The 21,699-nt window shown below is 41.4% G+C and overlaps 1 protein-coding gene across 2 annotated transcripts in view; it reads left to right on the forward strand.

Moving 5' to 3' along the window:
- CACUL1 (CDK2 associated cullin domain 1) overlaps positions 1 to 11,996 on the forward strand; it is a 62,802-nt gene extending 50,806 nt beyond the window's left edge. Inside the window, exons 7-9 of one of the 2 annotated variants that reach the window (XM_044750000.2) lie at positions 224 to 362; positions 6,570 to 6,613; positions 7,054 to 11,996. In XM_044750000.2, coding sequence (XP_044605935.1) covers positions 224 to 362; positions 6,570 to 6,613; positions 7,054 to 7,094 — 224 coding nt within the window. In that variant the 3' untranslated portion in view covers positions 7,095 to 11,996. The remainder of the gene's footprint in view (positions 1 to 223; positions 363 to 6,569; positions 6,614 to 7,053) is intronic. The other variant, XM_044749992.2, reaches the window with a different exon arrangement.
- The last annotated feature ends 9,703 nt before the right edge of the window (positions 11,997 to 21,699 follow it).

The raw sequence follows: 21,699 nt of genomic DNA on the forward strand, positions 1-21,699 counted from the left end.
TTAAATAGTAAAATGTAAAAATATCTGCTTTCTTTGTACTGTAAATTCTTTTTAGAGAGGAAATCGAACCTCTTTGTATGTTCTTTATCAGATGGGATTGCACTATTTTTTTCCCCATTGTAAGTTTGGTTTACTTTATATTCTTTGAACAAAGAAAAACTTACCCTTTTCCATCTACTTTGTCTGTATGATTGCCGTAATGAATCTTCTTCTTCCCTCACAGAGTGGGTTCAGATGGCTCCAACTCTATTTTCTAAATTTATTCCAAACATTCTCCCTCCGGCTGTGGAATCTGAACTTTCTGAATATGCTGCTCAAGATCAGAAACTTCAAAGAGAACTAATACAGAATGGCTTTACAAGGCAAGTTTTTTTTCCTTTTGTGACAAGATATGTCCATTTCCTTAGGCGCGTTTGGCTTGGCAGGGGAGGGCTGCAGGGTTCTGAGATCAGCGTGCAACTGTGCGAGAATCAGAGGAGCCGTGCCCAGGTCGGCAGCTCCCTGTCTGGGGAGCTGTTGAAGCTGGGTTTGATTTTGTGGAAGCTGCTCTTCGCTAAATGGATTTTGAAGAAGGGATTTCTCGTTGGGTGGGCAGTCAGGCTGGGCACTCTCCAAAGCTCTTCCAGCTTCCGTCCTCTCATATTCGGTCTGAACACTTGGAAAAACAATGTAGAAATTTTATGATCAGTTATAATGAACTGTTATGACTAAATTAGTAAAGAGGCTTTAGATTCTGTTTTTTTCATTTTCACTTTTGCCCTAAATGCTAGTTATTTCTTCTTAAAAAGTAAGATATCTGTTGATATGTGTCCAGAAAATTTGCCTTGCTTGACTTTGCTGGTTTTTCTAAAATTTGCAATTCAGTATCATGGCTATATCATGGAAAATTTTGCAAAGTGCATATTTTCAACTAAAACTGTATAAAAATTTTGTGATTCCCTATGGGAAAGCAATTCTGTGTCACCAGATCATTGAAGGGTACAGTAATACCTTATATTTTCATAATCCTTACTTAGCACTTTTACCTATCTTCTCGTGCTGGAATCCCTGGCTTTAAAGGAAGAAAACTGTGGAAAGGAGGACGCCTGGCTTCCTCACTTCAGCATAGTTAGGACTGCTGGAGGTGGATCTTCTCTTTCATAGGGTCTGAGGCCAAACCAGGTCTCAGAACATGAGTTACTCAGTCTCTAGTTTCAGTACAGGTTAGGAAAGAAAGCAGATAATTTGTTCTTTGTTGCCGGTGGGTTGGCATTTATCCCCTTTTTGTCCCTGTGGCATCTGTATTCGTGTGCTAGTAGAGGCAGTAAGTAATCCACTGGTCGTTTACCCCACTCACTGGCAGCTCACACTGGAACGCCTCAGTGAAGCTGTGGAGTTAGGTCTGGTCAACCTGACTTTCTTGTGGTGAGTTAGGGGAAGGAAAGGCCAGTGGGAAATGGTAGAATGGAAACAGCTAGTTTTTCTCCCTGATGTCCAGTGATCAGGTGTTTCCTGATATTTACTTTAATATTTCTAATAGTGATATTATTTTCACACATAGAATGAGACCGTTTAATGCTGTTGTTATTTTACTCATTTTTGAAGAGCTAATATATTTATATAATTCAAAAATAAAAGTGATACAAAAAGTATACATTGAGAAGTTTTGTTCCCACCTGTCTCTCCATCTACTCCCACCCCCCTAGGTAACCATTTTTATTAGTTTCTTATGATTCCTTCCAGTGTTTTTTTTTATTTACAGTTGCAAGCAAACATAATGTATGTTCTTGTTTTTATTCCTTTCTTACACATTCCATTGTGCAGATACCACTACAGCTTACTTACTCAGTCCCCTGGTTGGCAACGTGAATTATTTCCATCTTTTGTTATTACAGAGAATGCTGCAGTGAATAACCTCGTACATGCATAATTTTCTACCTGTTGCTGGTATATCTGGAGAATAAATTCCCTCAAGTGGGATTGCTGGGTCAAGAGTCAATGCAGTTAGAATTTTGATTAATATTGCCAAATTGCCCTCCATAGGGGATTGTGCCATTTTGCATATCCACCAACAGAGTTAAAAGTGCTTCTTGTTCATGGCCTTGCCTACACAGTATGGTGCTAAGCTTTTGGATTTTTGCCAGTCTGGCAGGTGAAACATAAGTACTCAGAGTTGGTTTAATTTGCATTTCTCTCATGAGTGTGAGGCTGAGCGTATTTCCACGGAAATACGTCTGCTTTTTCTGTAAACAGTCTGTTTTTGTCCTTGCTTTACTCTTCTCTTTGATTGTTGGTCTTTTTCTCTTGGTTTCTAGGAGCTCTTTCTGTAGTGAAGAGATCGATTCTCTGCCCAAGATAAGACAGTTATTTTTTTCAGTTTGACTTTGCTTATGGTGGTTTTTAAAAAATTTTAAGTCATGCAGAAGTTTTTAAATTTTTTTATTTTTATTTATTTATTATTTGTTTTAGTTTAAAAAACTAACTTTATCGTTTTTTCTTTATGGCTTATATATTTTGAATTATAGTTAAAAGTTTTTCCTTAAATGTTTTTAAATAAATGCAAAATAATCTGAGTGTACCTTCTATGTTTTTTTTCCAAGGCTGACCACAATTTGAAGTCTTTTATGCTTTTATTCATGTTTTATTTGAATGTTTGCTTATAATTTTAGAGATAAGCTTATTGATGCTTTTAAAAAATAAACAGTCTTCTGAAACTTTTATTCCTGTGAAGCAGTTTAGGAAGATAGCTTTTGTGGGTTTTTCAGAACTCCTTGAATTCACCTTCCATAACAGTGTGTGAAACTGTTTAAACACATCCAGAGACATTTTCCTAATCCTAATTTTGGAACTAGAGTAAGAGAACAGGGCCAGGCCAGCCTGATGATAGTCGCTCTTATGTCATGTTTGCTTGGGCTGAGATGAGTAACTGACTCGCTGAATAGCCTCACGTAACATTGCCTTCGTATGTGAAGGACTAACGTAGCGCTGTTCTGCCAAGGCCAAGTGGGTCGTATTCAGGGAACTGCCTTGGATTTTTAATGTAAATTTGAATTTTTCTTTCTCTTAGTGGAATTCTTTCATACAACTTTTGCCTGAAACTGAAACGTTAGAATTCCAAGAGGTGAGAATTAAAATGTGTTATTTTACAAACTTTCATGAATTGGGCTATTTCTAGAATTAAGTTAACAATTCATTATGTATTTACCATGAGGATTAAAGTCTGCCTCGTAAATTATCCTGATGGGCACTTTGCACAAAGTAAGCCCTGCCTAAGCTGATGTTCTCAGACTCACTCTGCCCCACTGCCAAGCTGGCCCAGACCAGTCAGCAAGCATGTGCACACACCATATTCTTAGCAGCTGAAAGTCTGTCTGTACGTCCAGCTTTTGTGCTTCCAGCTCTTGTCCCGCATTCTGCCCTGCCACACTTGATCCCTTCTTTGATCATTATTTGGCTAGGATTGTTTTGGAAGAAAAGTTGTGCACTCATACAAAAAAATTTGAGAATATAGTATAAGCTATCTAATAAGAATTCTGTTACTGGCTGTTCTGATATGAGGAGCCATTTTATGGTTTATGCCTAGCCAACCACATGATTCCTGTTCAGCTGTGCAAACTGTTTTTTCATTAAAGATTATGTTCCACTTAGTTGATGTCGGGAGCCCAGAATAGGCAGGACAGGTTTGATGCGGACGGCAGGGCGGTCCATAGGTTTGATGTGGATGGCACAGAGTGTTTGAAATGTTTAGAAATAATGTGTGACTGTTGTCAAATATATCCTCTTTTGCGGTTAATGGACAGATTCTTATTTGAGCTGGAGTTTATGTTCCAGCTCCAAGAAAGATTTTTAGGTGCATGGAAATATAGTGTGGAGTTATTTCAAAGCAAGAATTAACATAAAAGCTAAAAGCAACATTTTCTTTTTACCTGTTACCTGCATAATTGAATTGATTATTGTGGAGGAGAGCAGGTTGGTGTCTCTTGTTGTCAAAGATTGCATTTGGAAGATAAGCTCCTTTGAGAACTTGTAACATGCACATCCTCAGATGGGACATCCTCATTCCAACCAGCTTGTGGTCCTCTACACAGTGTCTGCCAAACAGCTTTTAAAGGCAAATAAAACGTTCTTTCTGAGTAATTGTTACCTGGATTTCTGAAACAAAATAGAACTTCATAGGAGTGTTGTTGGTCTTTTAGCTGTGGGTAACTCTAGAACTGGGCTTTTCCATTTGTGGCAGGGGTCTTGTTTCCAGGGCAGCTTATAGCTTTCTGGACTTCGGCAGCCTCTCGCATACATCATGTTTACGTCCTTTCTTCCTTCCTCCTGTTCTCCCATCTCTATTTTTCTCCTGTTATTTTTGCATGTTCAGTTTTTATTTAACCTCTGAGGGATAGTCCTGGAGGTTGTCTGTAGAAGTTGAGGTTCCAGATAGAAGATCCTTTATCTTCCTTTTGATCAGCATTAACTTGTTTGTTTCAGAATATTTGGTGAATGCTGCTGTGATGACACTAGTGTAAATAATAATGTAAGACATTCTGCTGGCTTTGGGTAGGTGTAGTGTTAACAATAGAGGTGGAATTAGAATGTCTGTTTAAAGCTCGTTAGGCTGACTAAGGCTGATTCATGCTAAATATTGTGTGCATGTTTTGCCCTAAATGCTCAGCCTAGAGAAAAACCCTTGATAAGGCCATTAGGGTTTGTTCTCTTTCTGTTGGTCACTGAGACTCCTCTCCTAGCCCGAGCAAGAGGCTTCTGTCCTTGTCTTGAGCATGACCAGAGAAAGAAAATGGGAAACTTTGGCAATCTGGAAGATGGTTCAAAAGTAGAAAGTAATTATTTGGACTAGGATTTTAATAATCCATCTGTAGAGGCCATCTATGAATTATTCACTGATTTATTAATTCAGCAAATGGTTATTTTCTACAACATGCTGAACACTGTTCTAGGTACTGGGTGAATAAGACAGGCAGCATTCCTGTTTTTATGGTGCTTATGCTCTAATGTCAGGAGATAAATAATAAACATGTAAACAAATTATTTCAAATAATAATAAATGCTGTGAAGAAAGTGAAACAGAGTGGGATAGAGAGTGAGTGACCAGGGCGTGTGTGTGGGGCTGTTCCAGCTCACCTAGAAACGTGACGCCTTCCAAGGAGGGGACATTCCAGCTGGGGTTTAGATGCTGATAAGGAGACAGGCAGCTGGCTAACTAGGGGGAGAGTGTTGCAGGCAGAGAAAATAGTAAGGACAGAAGTGCTGACCTGTCCAGGGGGCAGGAAGGAAGCACAGTGGCTGCAGTGTAGTGAGCAGAGGTAGAAAATGAGAGTGGTGAGGTCGGCAGGAGCCCGTCTCACATGGCTGGGAAAATGAATTTGAATTGATTTTTACCCCAATGGGAAGCCAGTGAAGGGCTTTAATCAGAGATGTGAAATAATCTTGGTTATGCTTTCACATAAGATCATTATGGCTCTTGTCTGGACTAATAAGAGGACTCTTGCAGTTGTGTAGGGAGAGATGACAGTGTCTTGGATTGGGACTGTAGCCCCTGGGGTTATGAGGAGTGTGGTTCACTGTGGACTGTGTTTTGGGATAGAATGCTACAGGGTTAGGCTTGGAATCAAGAATGAACTGTGAGCCAGTCGTGATGGCCTCGTGGTTAGAGTTCAGTGCTCTCCACTTCAGCGGCCCGGGTTCGGTTCCTGGTCATGGAACCACACTACCTGTCTGTCAGTAGCCATCCTGTGGTGGCAGTTCACATGGAAGAACTAGAAGGACTTGGATTTAGAATATACAACTATTTACTGGGGCTTTGGGGAGGAAGAAGAAAAAACACAGGAAGATTGGCAACAGATGTTAGCTCAGGGCGACTCTTTCCCACCTAAGGAACCGAGGAAGAAAAAGCTAGTGAACTGGTCATTATTACTCATTACTTAAGCATTTTAGTCATTTGTCTGGATTATTGTCTGAGAAACCGGAGAGACAAAAATAGAACAGGTAGCACAGGACCTAGTCAGAACCTCTATTTTCTTATCTCTAAAGTAGAGCTGGAACCTCTGCTGTAGGTGATTGAGGATGAACTGGTTCATGTATTTAAAGGCTCATGTTCTTCTGCCTGCGAGAAGAGTTTTCATACATTAAGATTGTCAGATTTTTCAAAAGCTTTATGCAGTTTTTGGTCTTGTAATAGGGCTTTTAGGGAAGATTTTGAATTATTCTCTCTGTTGTACTTTTGAAATTTGCCATAGTATGTGGAGGTCACTAGGGAAGTTGATAGCAGAACCCAGGTTAATCTTCAAAGACATTTTAGTCTGAACCTATTTAGAACCCAGTGTAAATCATCTTTATAGATAATCCTTCCTTCATTTAATAGCTTTCTATATTTAAAAGACAGCACCATTTAGCTAAGAATATTCAGGTTATAAATGACTCAACTACTGTTTAAATTTAATGTCTATTTTAAAATAGGTTGTTGGGTTAGAATGGAAATATCTGCTCTACTCCATTATCAGCTATGTCAGTTCATTTCTCCTGTTTGGTATGTGAAGATGTCAGTCACTTCTGTTGACTCCCTCTTCTTTTCTTATCCCCAGAGGTGACCAGTCCCGGAAGAGAGCTGGGGATGAGTTGGCTTATAGTAAGTAATGATACTCCTCACCATCTTGATGGTTTGGTGGTGTAGGGCAGCCACTGGTGGTGACGCGCAGTGAGTATGAGGATGTCCGCAGTGTTCTTGATGGCAGTCTTAGAAGGCTCTGTGTGCTCGAGGTCAGAGTGTTCCACACGCTGTGGCAGCTCTCGAGTCCAGCTGGCTGTGGTGCTTCTCAGGCAGTTGTCACGAGGCTGCCACGTGCTTTAGTGTCTCTTAGAATGGGATGATGACCCAGTCTCAGTCCATGATCTAGCCCCCTTTCACTTCACTCAAAACCATATGGTTTTCAGTTTTGGGGTTTTTGAAGAATGTCCTTTTGGGGATTGCGAGAGGGATCAGAAATATGTGTGAAATATACACATTCCTACCATTATCAGGTGCTGTCTGCTATTCATACTTTTTCCTGTTCCGATATTTTCTTTCAGACAGCTCGTCAGCATGTGCAAGTTCCAGAGGGTATAGATAGTGAATGTGTTGAATGTACTTTCCTTCCTGAAAAGAGGACACACTGGAGCTACAGAGACTATTGAGAGCACAGCGGGGTCCTGCGACACTCAGGAGCTGTCACAAAGCCCTTCTTGGAAGAAGATGTGGGACTTCTTACTTTGGTCTGTAATTTTAAAAAACAAAAAAACTAACAAAAACAAAAAACAGTCAGTTGCTGCTAGACTTGGGGATGATTTTGAAATGGGACAATCTTTTAATGAGTTTATCTACAGATTCCGTGAGGAACAAGCATCTTGAAAAGTGACCATTGCTAAATGAAATCTGGCAGCCCAAATCAGCAGCTTCCTCCAAAAATATAAAAGCAGAAGAATCGTTTTTTCCTAAAGCACTTGATTTGTTCATTTGTGGACTTGGCACTTCGGCATATTGGTTTCACACATCAAGATATCTTTTGCTTTAAAAATCAAGAGGATCATTACAATACAGTATTTTTCACCCATAACCAAAACAAACCCTTTTAAAAGAGTTGGTCTTTGTTTAGCATTAGAAAGTCTCGTTAAGGGAAAATGCTAACTCTGCTTTTGCTATAATTTTCCCCATAACTTTCCCCCCATTAGTTCACAACCTTCTTCTACTCTGTGCCTTGAGCTTTGTGCACTTTGCAACTCTGTGACCATGTTGTGAAACTCACAAATGCTTCCTGAAAAAGCGTGTGGTACCACAGGCTAACCCACCACGACGTCAGGTGTGACTGTAACGGGATGCTCAGTAAGCGGGAGAATAGAAGCGTGTGGCACGTTGGTCAGACTTCCCCTTCTTCACCGCGGTGTCTTCACGTTGACGTTGGGGACCAACTCTTGTAGAACATTTCCATTCCCTCTGTCACTTCACGTGATTTCACCAGCTGCTGTCGTATTGCATTACGCAGGTTTAGGGCTGGGCAGTAGCTTAGCATTAGAGCTGCCCTTTTTAGTGTTGCTGAGAATTAGCCAACGGTGAAAGCTGGTTCCTTGGCGCTCTAGGAAGCAGATACGGTTATTAAATCCAAATATAATCAATGGCGTGGGATTCCTGGTCCATTTCATTTTAAATGGGTGAGGTAAGTACTTAAAAAAAGTCTGAAGTCTGCATCTTTTAAACATTATATTCGAGTATAATAGAGAAGTAGCTATGCTGTTTTAAGGCTCCTTTTCAGCTGTAGCAAAGCTATATTTTCTGTTTTTCTACACCCACAGTGCTATTTAGTTCCTTATAAAAGACTCTGAAGCTTATTCTAGGTGTTTTTGAAAGGCAAAGAAAAATAGAAAGATGCGGCAAGGGAAAACTATTTTTCTTCTCAATTTTGCTTGAATCTAAGTTGAACATATGCTTGACTCTATTCAGCTATGTCAGACTAATATTTACCTCTTTAGAAAACTTAGGGCAGAAAAAGAAGACATCATGGATGCTGGCACACTTCTGATTTGCGGGTTTTTCATAGAGTTGCCTCTGCCACTTCAGTTTGTCCTTTTTTTGTGGAGTGGGGTGGGTGGGAGAGTTAGAAGTGTGATATTGGGAGCCACTAGGTCATCTAATAGAAGCCCTCTATTTGTAAAATTGTTATTCAAAGAAGTAAAAGTAAATGTTGTCAGATTGATTTTTTTTTAAGTACTTATCAACCAGAGTTGGATTTTTGAATTGGACCCATTTAACTCTATGAGCATCTTGGATTGTATTGATAAACACTGAATTACTGTAGGAATCACTATACCCTGTACACTTTGATTTGCTACACCAGTAACATTCTGGTATCAAGGAAGAATTCCATTTTATCATGAAAGCCAAATTTTACTTTTCTCAGTGGAATGCTTACTGCAGGCTTATAAAGAACACTTGCACCTGGAGTCTCTCCTGAGTGGTTTTAATAATATTTCTGAAAGGAACAGAATTGGAATGTTTCTTTAAATGTGGATGAATTCTTCAGTATCCTAATAATATACCGAAATGCTTTTTCTGGGAAAGAGTGTTCTTCTTTGGCCAACAATGGAACTTTCCCTATAAAGCATTGTATTATTATGTGAATTGGCATTAAAACCTTTGGATGCTTTTGCATTATTAAGTTAATGGAGAAATATTTTATATTGTTTTCTTTTTATTATTATGTATGTGTTAACAAAAAGTTGGCAGTGTAAAGTTTGCAAAATTTAATTTCTCTAAATTTTTGCACAGTGATTACAACCAGCTATGGGCCAGGCCTTGGTACTGCAAAGCCGTGATTGGAAGGCTCTATAGAGAAAATACACGCGTTCTCCCAGTGCATGTGACCTGGTTGTTACTCATCTTGGCCCCTTGAGGTACATCGTATGAAAAACCTATTTATTTCAAGTCGAAATTGACCTTGCTTACTTAATTGGGATTCTTAACAACATTTCTAGTTTGCAACATGAGAGGAAATCAGATTTGCCCTCCATTTTGTATTGAGTAAGCACTGTTTGCCAGAAGTATTTTCTTCTCATGTTCACTTGTGTTCTTCTTGCCAGTACAGTATATAGTTTCTCCACCCCAGTTAAATACTGGCTTTTGTGGGGCCCAGATCATTGAAGACAGAAAATCGCACATGCAAGGCTGGTGGTCTCATTAGTCGACACGTGCAGTTGATGTGGCTCAACTGACTAGCGTGTGTGTGCAGCCTGGAACTAGACCCTCCAAAAGAAAGCCAGTTCAGTCACTTGAAATCATGCCATGGAAAAGTAAATAGATGATAATTGTTTCCAGAGACAGTACTTATTTTAAAGGTTGGCCTTAAGCTTCAGTAACAGTGTCATCTCATGTCCTCTGTTGTCACAGCTGCACCCTAACCCGACAGGAAGTACTGCTTTGTTTTCTGTGGGCAGAAAGCAAAATCTGATGTAGTGACTCTTGACCCAGTAGTTCTTAGGTAGAGTTAGTGAGAAGAGACACAAACCTGGATGCGTGAGTTGTGCATTATTAACTTTGGTGGAAAAGTTACCTTTTTTCCTGTCCCTTTTACAAGTTTGAGGCAGTTCCCCTCCCTTTCTTTGAGGTATAGGATGAAAACTGATTTTTGAGTAGGTGAGATTGTAGAAGAATGGATGCCCGTGGCCATTAACACTGCACAGGCATCTTCAGCGTGGCAGCCCTGTAAAGCTGCCACCCCCCTTGCTGTATGCCGTGCTTTCTGTTGGGTTGCAAATTTGCACACATAAAGAATTCCTCAGGAAGAGTTTGCACGTGCATCACCTCACAATATTCTGTACTGACCAAACAAAGGATTTGAAAGTTTTTCAGCGTGGAAGGAGAACTTGAGAGTGGTGGTCTGTGCACACATACTAGCAAAGGTAGTGGTGATCCAGCAAACACGGTTGTTTGTGCAGTCACAGAGTGAGCAGGAGCACTTGTATCATAGTATTTAAATAAGCCTGTTTAATCTCCCAGAGTAACGCTTCCAGATCATCTTTTTCTCATTGAGCCTAGCTGTATTTTCTTCTGTGTTTTTTGTGTTTTATTGCAGTTAATTATTTCCATGATTATTATTCAAGAGGCATTTCCCTTGAGCTAAAACTCAGTTGTTTAATAAGCACCTAGTATTAAAAAAACTAAACATTGTTTTATGAATATACACTAATCTGAAATATTAAAAAAAACTTTACAACTAAAAAGCAAAACAAAAAACCTATGTTAGCTATCCAGTCATTGTTTGGATGTTTTGGTTGATTTTTTTATGGTGTCTCATTGAGGTTCTTAGCTCAGAATATTATGTTTACTTTAATCCAGGTCTAGGCCTCTTAAGGGGCTTTAAATTTTAAGATCAGAATGTGAATCCCTTGACCAACACCTGTAAGAGGTTTATAAGATCTTTTTGATTGTGATTACTGTTTTCAGTAAGATTACATGAGATGAAGTTCGTGCTTATCGGAACTTAAAATAGAGGTCACAGGAGTTCATAGAGAAATGGCTCTCCTATTACTTTCATTACCTTGTTGAAATTTGCCCCAGTTTCCGGCCACCAGAATATATGAAAGGACCCCTGTTCTTTTCCGAGGGAAATGATTCTTCTTCTGTCCTTACTGTTTATTAACTAAGTCACTGATACTTTCCCTCCTGCACTGGCCAAGACCCTTTTTGAACCTCCTGTCAGAGCCAAGTGGCACAAGTACATACACTATTTCTGCTTATGTTGATGGAGTGGCTGTGGGAGCATTAAAGAAAATGCTAATCAGAGGTACATTCTTATAGGACCCTAGCATATATTGCACCCCTGCTGGTTGGAGATTATCTTCGTTTCTGGTTGGACTGCATTGTTTAGAAAAATGTTAATGGCTTACAATTCTGGGAATTTTTAGTGTGGCTCTGGGGTGAATTCTGTGGTTTGAAAAAAATAAATATTTTGTATTGATTCTCACATGTCATTTCAATGTTGTGACTATGTACTAAATGCAATAAGACTGTGGATATTCTTTTAGAAGGATATGTTTTGTTAAACAGATGGCAATTTAATTGCTGTCATTAGTCCCGTTTGTTAATATTATAGCCATGCTATTCAGGAGAAATTATTCAAATGTGAAGTTGTGGGAAGCTATGGCTGGAAACAGGAATGCTTAGGAAGAAATGGGAGGTCAAATGCAGACAAGAGGCGTTTGCCACCCACCAGCACAGCCAGAGTGAGAAGGAAGCAATGAAGTCTTGTCCCTGGTGGTGCTTGTTTGTTGGAAAGCATTAGAACCTGGTGTTCTGTGCGTCAGCTCTGAGTAATCCAAGAAAAACAAAATGGTGGGTGAAACTCTTATTGACCGGGGATTCAAAGCTGACTTTGGCTCTGACCTTTAACTCTTGATGGATTTTGAATCACTCGTTCTGTATTAGAGTGTAAACCATCACTCTAAAACATTGTGGTTATTGAAATAAATCTTGTACAGATGTCCTTGGCCTTGTTATATTGATACCTGGTTCACTGGAACTTTGTTATAATACAGAACATAGGATTTTGCTTACAGTACATTCAGTTGCCTCCTAAACCATAACCACACTCGGCATGTGTCTGTTCTGCCGTGGTTCATTAGCCCGCAGGGCAGTGTCCATCTCGACCTGTGTACCAGTGAAGAGAACTGTGCGTGTGTGTTTCACTGTGTACATATAATCACATATTCTATATACATGTATAGTATATATGCATATGGACAGATGTATGTAGTTTTTCTTTTTTAAACAGTGACACATTGTGGGCCTTTAATTAAAACTTGCTGACTTGGGGGTCTTTTGCATTGATTATACTGTGCTTTTTAAAAATAACCCCTTGTGTTTTCTTGCTATGAAATTAGTAATATTCCCTACGTTTTTTGTAATCATTCTACACAGTTTTAGTTTCTTTCGCTATCTCTGACCTCAGAATGCTGGTTCTCCTCCTCTTTTTATGACCTGAGCTGTGCTTGGATGACCACACACAGTAGGATGCGGTGACTGTCTTTTCTTTTTCTCTGCATTTGGATCACTTGACAGTTTACTTCTTCAGCTTTTTTTTTTTTCTCTCAGCCAAGTAGGGAGCTGTTTAAATCCTCTCCTTTCTCAGCAATTTTTTTACTGAGTATAAAACTTTTCCACTAGACCCAGTTTTTTGTATGTGTTTATGTTTAATTTATTTCCTTTATTGGCTTATTTCTCAATAATCCAAAATTCTAAAACATTCTGAGTTTCAAAAAACTTGACATAGTAGAAAAAATATCATACATAGGATTTGAGAGCAAAAGTTTAAATATTGGAGGCCGGCCCAGTGGCACAGTGGTTAAGTTCATGCACTTGGCTTCAGTGGCCTAGGGTTCATGGGTTTGGATCCCAGGCGTGGACCCACACCACTCATTAAGCCACACTGTGGTGGAGTCCCACATAAAATAGAGGCGGATTGGCACAGATGTTAGCTCAGTGACAATCTTCCTCAAGCAGAAAAAAGGAAGATTGTCAACAGATGTTAGCTCAGGGCCAGTCTTCCTCACACACACAAAAGTTTAAATATCAGCTTAACTAGTTGTATGTTCTTGGGTAGGTTATTTTTCTGAATCTCAGTTTCCCAGTATTAAGTCTTTTTCCCTCCCCAAATTACTGGTGATAGAGAGCCTCTATATATGGCAATGGGCTTAATTTGCCAGAAGGAGATAACAATTCTAAACTTAACTATGCACCTAAGTGACTGATAATATTCCTCATAATATGTTTTTTTAAAAAAATGGCCACAAGTACAAGGAGAAATAGATTAATCTACCAGTACAATAGGCATTTTCAACACACCTCCTACATTAATTAATAGATCATGCAGAAGACAAAAATCATGATTATTAAGGGCCTATAAGATTTAAATAGCACAGCTAATAAATTTGATCTGATGGAGAATAGGAAAATAAGCACTTTTTGCAAACCAAATCTAACATTGTATTTAAAGTATAACATGATGACTGAATTGGGTTCATCTCAGGAATGCAAATTGGTTAATTTTTAGAAATCATTTGTGACTCAACCATTAACGGATTAACATTGTATGATCAGATTAACTCTGAAAATCCAAAAAATCTACAAGGCAAATTAAAAGGCTTAAGAGTTGATCGAGGTTGCTGGAACTAAATCAATATGCAAATGTCAGTTACGTTTCCGTGCACCAGCTACAAGCTGTAATGGTTTTAAGACTTTTTAAATGTAATTAAGAATTTACAGTAGGAATAAAAAATATAAAGCACTTAAGAATAAATCTTAATAAAAGCATATAAGCCTATTAATGAGAAAATGATACTAAAAAGCCTCCACCTTTATTGACCTAAATAAATGGAGAGACTGTGATGGATAAGATCATCATCTGGGTCTCAACCCTTTCTCCAGTTCGTTAATAGATTAATGCAATTTTAACAAAAATTTCCAATAGTTTTCAGTGTGGTACTTGACAAGGTGATCCTAAAATATACATGGAAGGGCAAAGGGCCAAGGATATCCAAGATGCTCCTAAAAAAGAATGCAGTGTGAGGGGAACTAGCACTACCAAATTATCAAACTTATTGTAAAACATAGTGATTAAAACAATGAAATTGGTACGGAGATTACAAGTAGATGAACGGACAAGAATAAAGAGCTCAAACTGACCCACTCGTGTACAGGAACTTAATTTTTAAAAGGGCAGTTATTGCATATCAGTGGGCAGGAAGATGGGTTATTTAGTAAATGGGACTTCAGTCATTCTTCACAAAGGGGAAAAATGAATGTAGACCTCTGCCTTGCACCAGGCGCCAGTCAGTACCCAGGTGGATTAAGGATTTACATAGGAAAGCTAAAACTATAAAACTTTTAGAAGATAATATAGAAGAATTTTTTTATGACTTTGGGGAAGGGAAGGATTTTGTAAACAAGATAGAAAGTGCAAACCATTAATTATTAACATAAATGATTTGGCTACATTGATAGTATTTTTGTTTACTAAACATGCCATGGAGTGAGAAAATAAGCCCAAACTGGAATGAGATACAGATAATCAGAATAAATTGATAACTGTTAAAGAGCACCTGAATGCAAGTCAGTAACAAAACAACTTGGGAGAGAAATGGGCAAAACAGACAAGCAGGCATTTCACAGAAGAAACAGAAATGGCCCATAAGCATGAAAAGATGCCCACCCTTAATAATCAGGACATGCACATTGAAACCATAAAGAAATACCACTTCCTATCCACCAAATTGGCAGCAACTAAAAAGTCAGAAATTACCAACAATTGGAAAGATTATGACAACAGGAACTTTCATCTGCTACTGTTGGCATGTAGGTTGGTACTAGCACTTTGGAAAACAGTATTATCCAGTGAAGTTGAACACAGGTATATCTTCTACCTTATACCAGGATTTAAGCTTGTAGAGAAACTCTTGTGTGGGTGTATCACCCAGGAAACATGCACAGGAATGGTCACAACAGCATTATTTGTAATAACCAAAAAGGGAGAGGGAAGGAGAGAGCCAAATGCCCATTCACGGTGTGATGAATAAATAAGGTACGTGAGTGCAACAGGATTCTGCAGAGCAGTAAGTGCCCTCTAGAGCTTTGAGCATCAACATGTGTGGATCTCAGAAATCGTGTTGTTAAAGAAGCAAGTCAGAAGAATACAGTCAGCCTGGGTACCTTTATATAAAAGTTCAAAAACAGGAAAAACTGTATTGTTTAGGGATTGATAGGTAGTAAAGCTGAAAAGAAAAGAGAATTATTAACATTCAAGATCATGGTTTCCTTGGTGGGGTGGAGAGGAATGAGAGCAGAGAGGTGCACAGGGGCTATTTATAAAAGCACTTGATAATAGGAACATTTTGACCATTGTAAACATGTTGGTTCTTGAGTTAATATGTAAATTCAGTGCAAAGCCAATCCAAATGCCAGAGTATTTATTTTCAATACGTATTAGGGGCCGGCTCCGGGGCCGAGTGGTTAAGTTTGCATGCTGCACTGCGGCAGCCCAGGGTTTGGATCCTGGGCACGTTGAGTCGGCGTCCCACATCCCACAACTAGAAGGACCTGCAACTAAGATATACAACTGTGTACGGGGGCAGGGTTGGGGAGATAAAGCAGAGAAAAAAAAAGAAAAAAAAAAAGATTGGCAACAGGTGTTAGCCCAGGTGCCAATAAAAAAAATACATATTAAAAATTCACATGAAAGCATAGATGAAAATAGGAAAATCTTCGTTGAAAGAAGGGGAAAAAAGGGAGGAACTTGCTATACCAAAAAGCTTTTTTTTTTTCTTTTGAGGAAGATTTCCCCTGAGCTAACATCTGTGCCAATCTTCCTCTATTTTGTATGTGGGTCTCTGCCACAGCATGGCTGACAAGTGGTGTAGGTCTGTGCTCGGGATCTGAACCTGCCAACCTGGGCTGTGGAAGTAGAGTATGCCGAACTTAAGCACTGTGCCACAGGGCTGGCCCCCCAAAAGTAATTTTTTAAAAAGTGCAGTTAAATTTTTACACTGGTATAAAAATAGACAAGTTAATGGAAAATAGTTAAAAAAAATAGAAAACCTCAAATACTGTTAAGAATTCAGAGTATGTTAAAGGTGGCATTTTGAAATACCACCATGATGGATTATTCAGTGAAAGGTGCTGGTATAACTGGAGAAAATTAAGTTGATTCCCATAATACCATTCACCAAAAGAAACTTCAGAGACTAAAAATTATAAAAGAATTAGTTATAAAAATTAGAAGACAATATAGTTAATATTTTCTTGGGATCAGAGAAGTTTGTTCTAAGGATATAAACGAGGGCATGAAATAGAACCATGTGTAAACCAGACAGTCCCCTGTCTGCACGTGACGGAGCACCACTCCCAGCAGGTGTACATAGACATATATATTTTTTAATTAATGTTTATGTATTATACTAATACACGTAAGAAAAAATAGAAGAAAGATGAGGTGAAAAATGTTTAAAAATATTTTGTGTGTATTGTAAAAATACCTTTTTGCTCTTTCTAAAAAAATTTCTTTTAGTGAGATATATGATTAAAAATGCTTCATTATTTTTGAAACTCCTAGTTTTAACACTTTATAATAAAAACAACTTAATATTTGGTTCTAAGGTAAGTTTATTTTAATGCTAGGTTTTAATGGCTATTGTAGCTGAAAAAGCCACTTGCTTAAGATCTGTGGATCCACATGACTGCTTACTGAAAAACAACGCTCTTCAATTCCATCCTCTAGTCTTAAAAAAGTGTTTGTTGAAATCTTTATAATAAATTGCCGTCTTTCTCACTGTCGGTAACTTGTTCTCACGCATTAATTGCAAGTGTGGCATTTTTATTATTGGTAACAAATGGGTTCAAAACCTACTGAGACACATTTTTGGATTTCATTTCCCAAGTTTTTGTGCACTTATGAGAGTTTTTGTAGGTGACAATTTTGGGCAACACTTTTTCATAAAGCTGGAAGCATGTCTAACCATTTTCAAAATGCTCTTCACATGAATTTCTTTTGGAAAAATAGCTACTTTCTTACTCATTGTTAGTATATCATCTTTACCTTGAAAGGTCGGATAAACTCTGGTTTTTTAAAATACCTTTTAGATTGCATATTACTGATAAGTACTGTCACTACAAGAAATGTTGGCAAATTGCAAACATTTGTCTTTTTATCAATAAAAATATGTAACATGTTAAGTTTGACAATACTTTTAAGAATGTTACCATGAGATAACCAGCAAACCTCTTTTGGTGTTTAAATTTCCGCATCTCATAAAATATGATAAAGATGCTCTTAGGTAAGATGATAAAATCTCTATGTCCAGCTGCCTCGTAGGGGCTCGTGAACGACAATATTCTGGAAGAGGATGGCGCATCGTCAGCCCCTCTGTGTGTGGAGTGCTTCCTGTTCCTTTCACGGTACCTCTCTGTGCTACCTGACCACTTACATGTGCAGTGTGTATATTCAGTTCTGGTAAAGCTGCTTTACTCTTAAAAACATATATAACTCACATGTTTTCTTCCTGCACCTGTGTGGATCATCTTGTTTTCTTTGGAGACCACTAGCTCCAACATGAAGGGAGATTTGCTATCTCACAGAAGTCCCATGGTTGGGCACTTCCAGGGCTGAGAAATACAGCAACTTATGGACATCATCCAGGACCCAGGTTTCTTCTAGCTTTCTGCTGTGCCAGCCTCAATAAGTTAGCTTTGTCCCTCAGGGTCCTCACTTGGCTGCTGCAGTAGTCAGACATGACCCCAAGCAGTGGAGAGGAAGGCCTCTTTGTTCCCAGCATCTTTATTTAAGAACGAGTTAGTTTCCCAGAAGCCCATCAGCATAGTTCCCCTCACTTTTTTTTTTTTGGTCCCCAAATTCCCCCAGTACATAGTTGTATATTTTAGTTGTGGGTCCTTCTAGCTGTGGTGTGAGGGTTGCCACCTCAGCATGGCCTAATGAGTGGTGCCATGTCCGCACCCAGGATCTGAACCAGCGAAACCCTGGGCCAGCAAAGCGGAGTGCACGAATATAACCACTTGGCCATGGGGCTGGCCCCATCCCCTCACTTTTTATTGGGGAAGTTGGGATGCGTGAACATGCCCAAACTGATAACTGGGAAGGAGAATGGACCACCGTGGTAGACTCACGCTAAATACGTCTCACCTCTTGTGGGCTGTGGCTGAGCTCAACCTCCCAGTGGTCTGAGGAGGAGATACTGAATACAGCCGGATCTGTTAGGAAGGTGGAAGGGAGGAACGGCTGTTGGCAACTGTGGGTTGCATGAACCTACCACACAGGACAATGATGACTGCTAATTGGGAGCCTTTGGGAGATGGCAAAAACAAACCAAAAAAAACCTCCTCTGGTTCCACAGTCACTTCATTTTCCACACGTACACAAATACACATCAACTCTTTCCACCTCTCCGTCAGAATGAACTGATGTGCTTTTGTTTGAAAGTCATGGTGGTCCAGATCTAGAATCCATAAACGACAAAGAATGTAGTCACACTCCTGACTGGAATAGCCAGGGAGCTATAAATAAGATGAAGAGCTGGAAAGAGCTGGAGCTCGCTGAACATAGGCCAAAGAAAAAGTCTCTGGCTGGAAAAGAAAGTGCTCTCTTGGGTATGTCTAGTTTCACCCGTGACAAAGCTAAGTAGGATGCTGGTATGTAACAATGTAAAGGTGAGAGGCCATTGGGGAACAAAAATAGGACCATGCCAGTTGAGCTGGTTCTTGGTGAACACCTCCTCTCTCAGTGAAAAAAGACAGCTCAGATAACAAAGGAGAGGGGAAGGGAATAGATGAGAAGGGGGCACCTACCGTATGGGGATGGCTGCAATTTCCTGGATACGTGCCTGTGCTGCAGGTGCGTTATGCACATTGTAAGAGCAGTCTAAGTGAGACATTTATTAGCCCCACTCCACAGATGTGTGGTAGGCAGTTTCTGACACAGCCTCCAATGATGCCCACCTCCTGGGATTCACACCCTTGTGTCATCCCATCCCCTTGCGTGCGAGCTGGACCTAATGACTCACTTCTAATGCAGAGAATGCAGCAAAAGTTACGGATGTCTCTTCTGTGATTAGATCACAGGAGTCTGTGACATCTGTCTGGTGTGCTCCCTCTCGCCCTTCTCATGCGCCTGCTCTAACGGAGAGGGCCACCTGGCAAGGAACTGAGGGTAGCATTCAGCAGACAGCCAGCAAGGAGCTGAGACTGTCCGTCTAACAGCCCGCAACAAACTGAATCCTGCCAACAACCACTGAGTGAACTTGGAGGTGGATCTTGCCCCCGCTGAACCTTGAGATGATTTCTACCCCAGCCAGCACCTTGATTGTAGCTTTTTGAGAGATGCTGAAACAGAACTTCAGCTCTGTCCAGATTCCTGACCCATGGAAACCATGAGATCATATGTGTGTGGTGCTTTAAGCCACTAAGTTTTGGAGTAGTTTGTTACCCAGAGATAGCTAACTATTACCAGATAGCCAAGATGTCGGAGATTTAAATAACTTGCCCAAAGTCGCATAGTAGGGGCAGATTTGAACCCTTGTCTGTCACAGTGCTTTTGCTCCCTCCTGGCAGTATCCAGTGTAGGTAAACCGTGTCCCATGGACCTCTGTTTAGTTAGAGGCTGTGCATTCTTTTTTTTTTTTTAAAGATGGGCTGAACTAACAACTGTTGCCAATCTTCTTCTTTTTTCTTCCTCTTCTCCCCAAAGCCCCCCAGTACATAGTTGTAGATTCTAGTTGTAAATGCCTCTGGTGGTGCTATGTGGGATGCTGCCTCAGTATGGCCTGATGAACAGTGCCATGTCTGCGCCCAGGATCTGAACCAGTGAACCCTGGGCCTCCAAGGCGGAGCTCATGAACTTAACCACTCCGCCACAGGCTGGCCCCAATGCTGTGCATTCTTAAGACCCCCCAATCATACCTCCCCAGCCAGGGCTGTTAAACCAGCCTATAATAACCTCAGGAGAGTCAACCTTCTCAACTGAGATGCCACGAGAGGAGCCCTACAGAAAATGATTCGAATAATTTTTTTCACTTTGCCCAAGGATGGTAAACTTCTAGATGCACAGAGGGAGGTTCCACATAATGGATGCCTTAGGGCCTAAGGGCTTAATTTTGTCCAGGAACCAGGCTGTGGGGAGAAGGAAGCAGAGAACGGGAAAGTCATGAGGTGTGTTGTGGGGAGAAAAATCTGGTTCCATGCCTTGGGTATCCTCTAGAAAAGAGAGTTTCCTCATGAAGCAGCCTAAAAAGCTACCACGGCGGCCAGGAACTCCCCATATGCCAGGGTCCTGCTGGGGCCAGCTGAGGCCGGTCCCCTCTCTGCCTTCCCCCAGCCCAGGGCTCCACCCGGGTGATAACAGGCAGGCCAGATTGGGTTCTGAGGGCTCTTGCATTGTCCCGGGGTTCCCGAGGTGGGCGGGGGCCGCGTGGAAGGCCCGGGGAGCGGCGGGACCCTGCTCTGGGCAGGGCGGTGGAGCGGCGCCCACCTCTGTTTGTTCAGCTCGGCCCTGCGGGGTCACTCGCCAGGCTTTCCCTCCTCGCCTCCCCTGATGACTCCCTGGCTGCCTCCAAAGGGGGCGCTTTCTCTGGGGATGGCCCGAGTGCGGCACCGCTCTCGGGAGGAGGGGCTGCAGAGGCGAAGGGGGCTTCCTGCCACCTCAGAGGGCGTCCCTGGGCCCTGGCCCCAGGCAGAAAGCTGTGCCAGCCCAAGTGCTTGCCTCAGCCCTGCAAAGGGCGGCGTGCGTCCCGCGCCTGGCAGACGGGCATGGACGCATCTCTTACAGGCGCAGTTCCCGGCTCTCTGCAAAATCCCCTCCCGGCACGTCTTAGGCAGAGCTGAGGCCATCCTATAACAAGAGGTCGTCGGTGTGGGCTTGTCCTGCAGGGACCGGCTGAGGACGGTCAAAGCCCCAGCTCTGGAGGATTCAGCGCCATGCAGGGTTGGAGGTGGGGCTCCTGGGGTTGGGGTCTATAGCCTGCCTCAGCCTTCCTGGCTGGCTGCGGCCAGGCCGGAGCATCGCGAGCGCAGAATCCAGGCCCCACCCGCAAACCGACCGGCACCCACTTTCCTCTCATGGCTTTACTGCAGCCTGACCTCAGAAGTCCTGGGTTTTCCGAATGGAGTCCGTGTCTCCTTCTGGGGAGATTTCTCTCCACGTAGTTGCCGCCTCGTTTCCTGACCTCCTAGACTAGTGATGCATGGTCCTTATTGGGACCAGCCCCTCAGGCAGCGCCTGCCAATTGGTGCGAAGTCGGGGGGGGGGGGGGGGGGGGGGGGAGCCCGTGAAAGTCGGAGATTTCAGGGAGCGTTTTTCAGCTGTGTGGGTTCTTTCCGTGTGATTGTGATGTCCATACACCTGAGAGCGGCCCTCAGGAAACCTGTCAAGTACTTCATGCTTTCCCAGACGCTTCGTCTGTCACCTGGCCGTTACAGTTAGGCAGGCTGAAGTTATGACCTCTGGATGTAGTGGCAAAACTTGCGCTTTGGAGTTATAACAATCAGGGCTCAGTCGGGCTCTGTTCTGTGCACAAAGTGATGTGCTTGGAGCCGGTCACCTGTTCGAGCCTCAATCTCCTACATGTGAAGCGGAGATCATTCCACCCAGGAGGCAAGGATGCACTGTGTGGAAGTCGCCTCGCACAGGG

This window comes from Equus asinus, chromosome 2 (assembly GCF_041296235.1).
Source record: "Equus asinus isolate D_3611 breed Donkey chromosome 2, EquAss-T2T_v2, whole genome shotgun sequence".
NCBI lineage: Eukaryota > Metazoa > Chordata > Mammalia > Perissodactyla > Equidae > Equus > Equus asinus.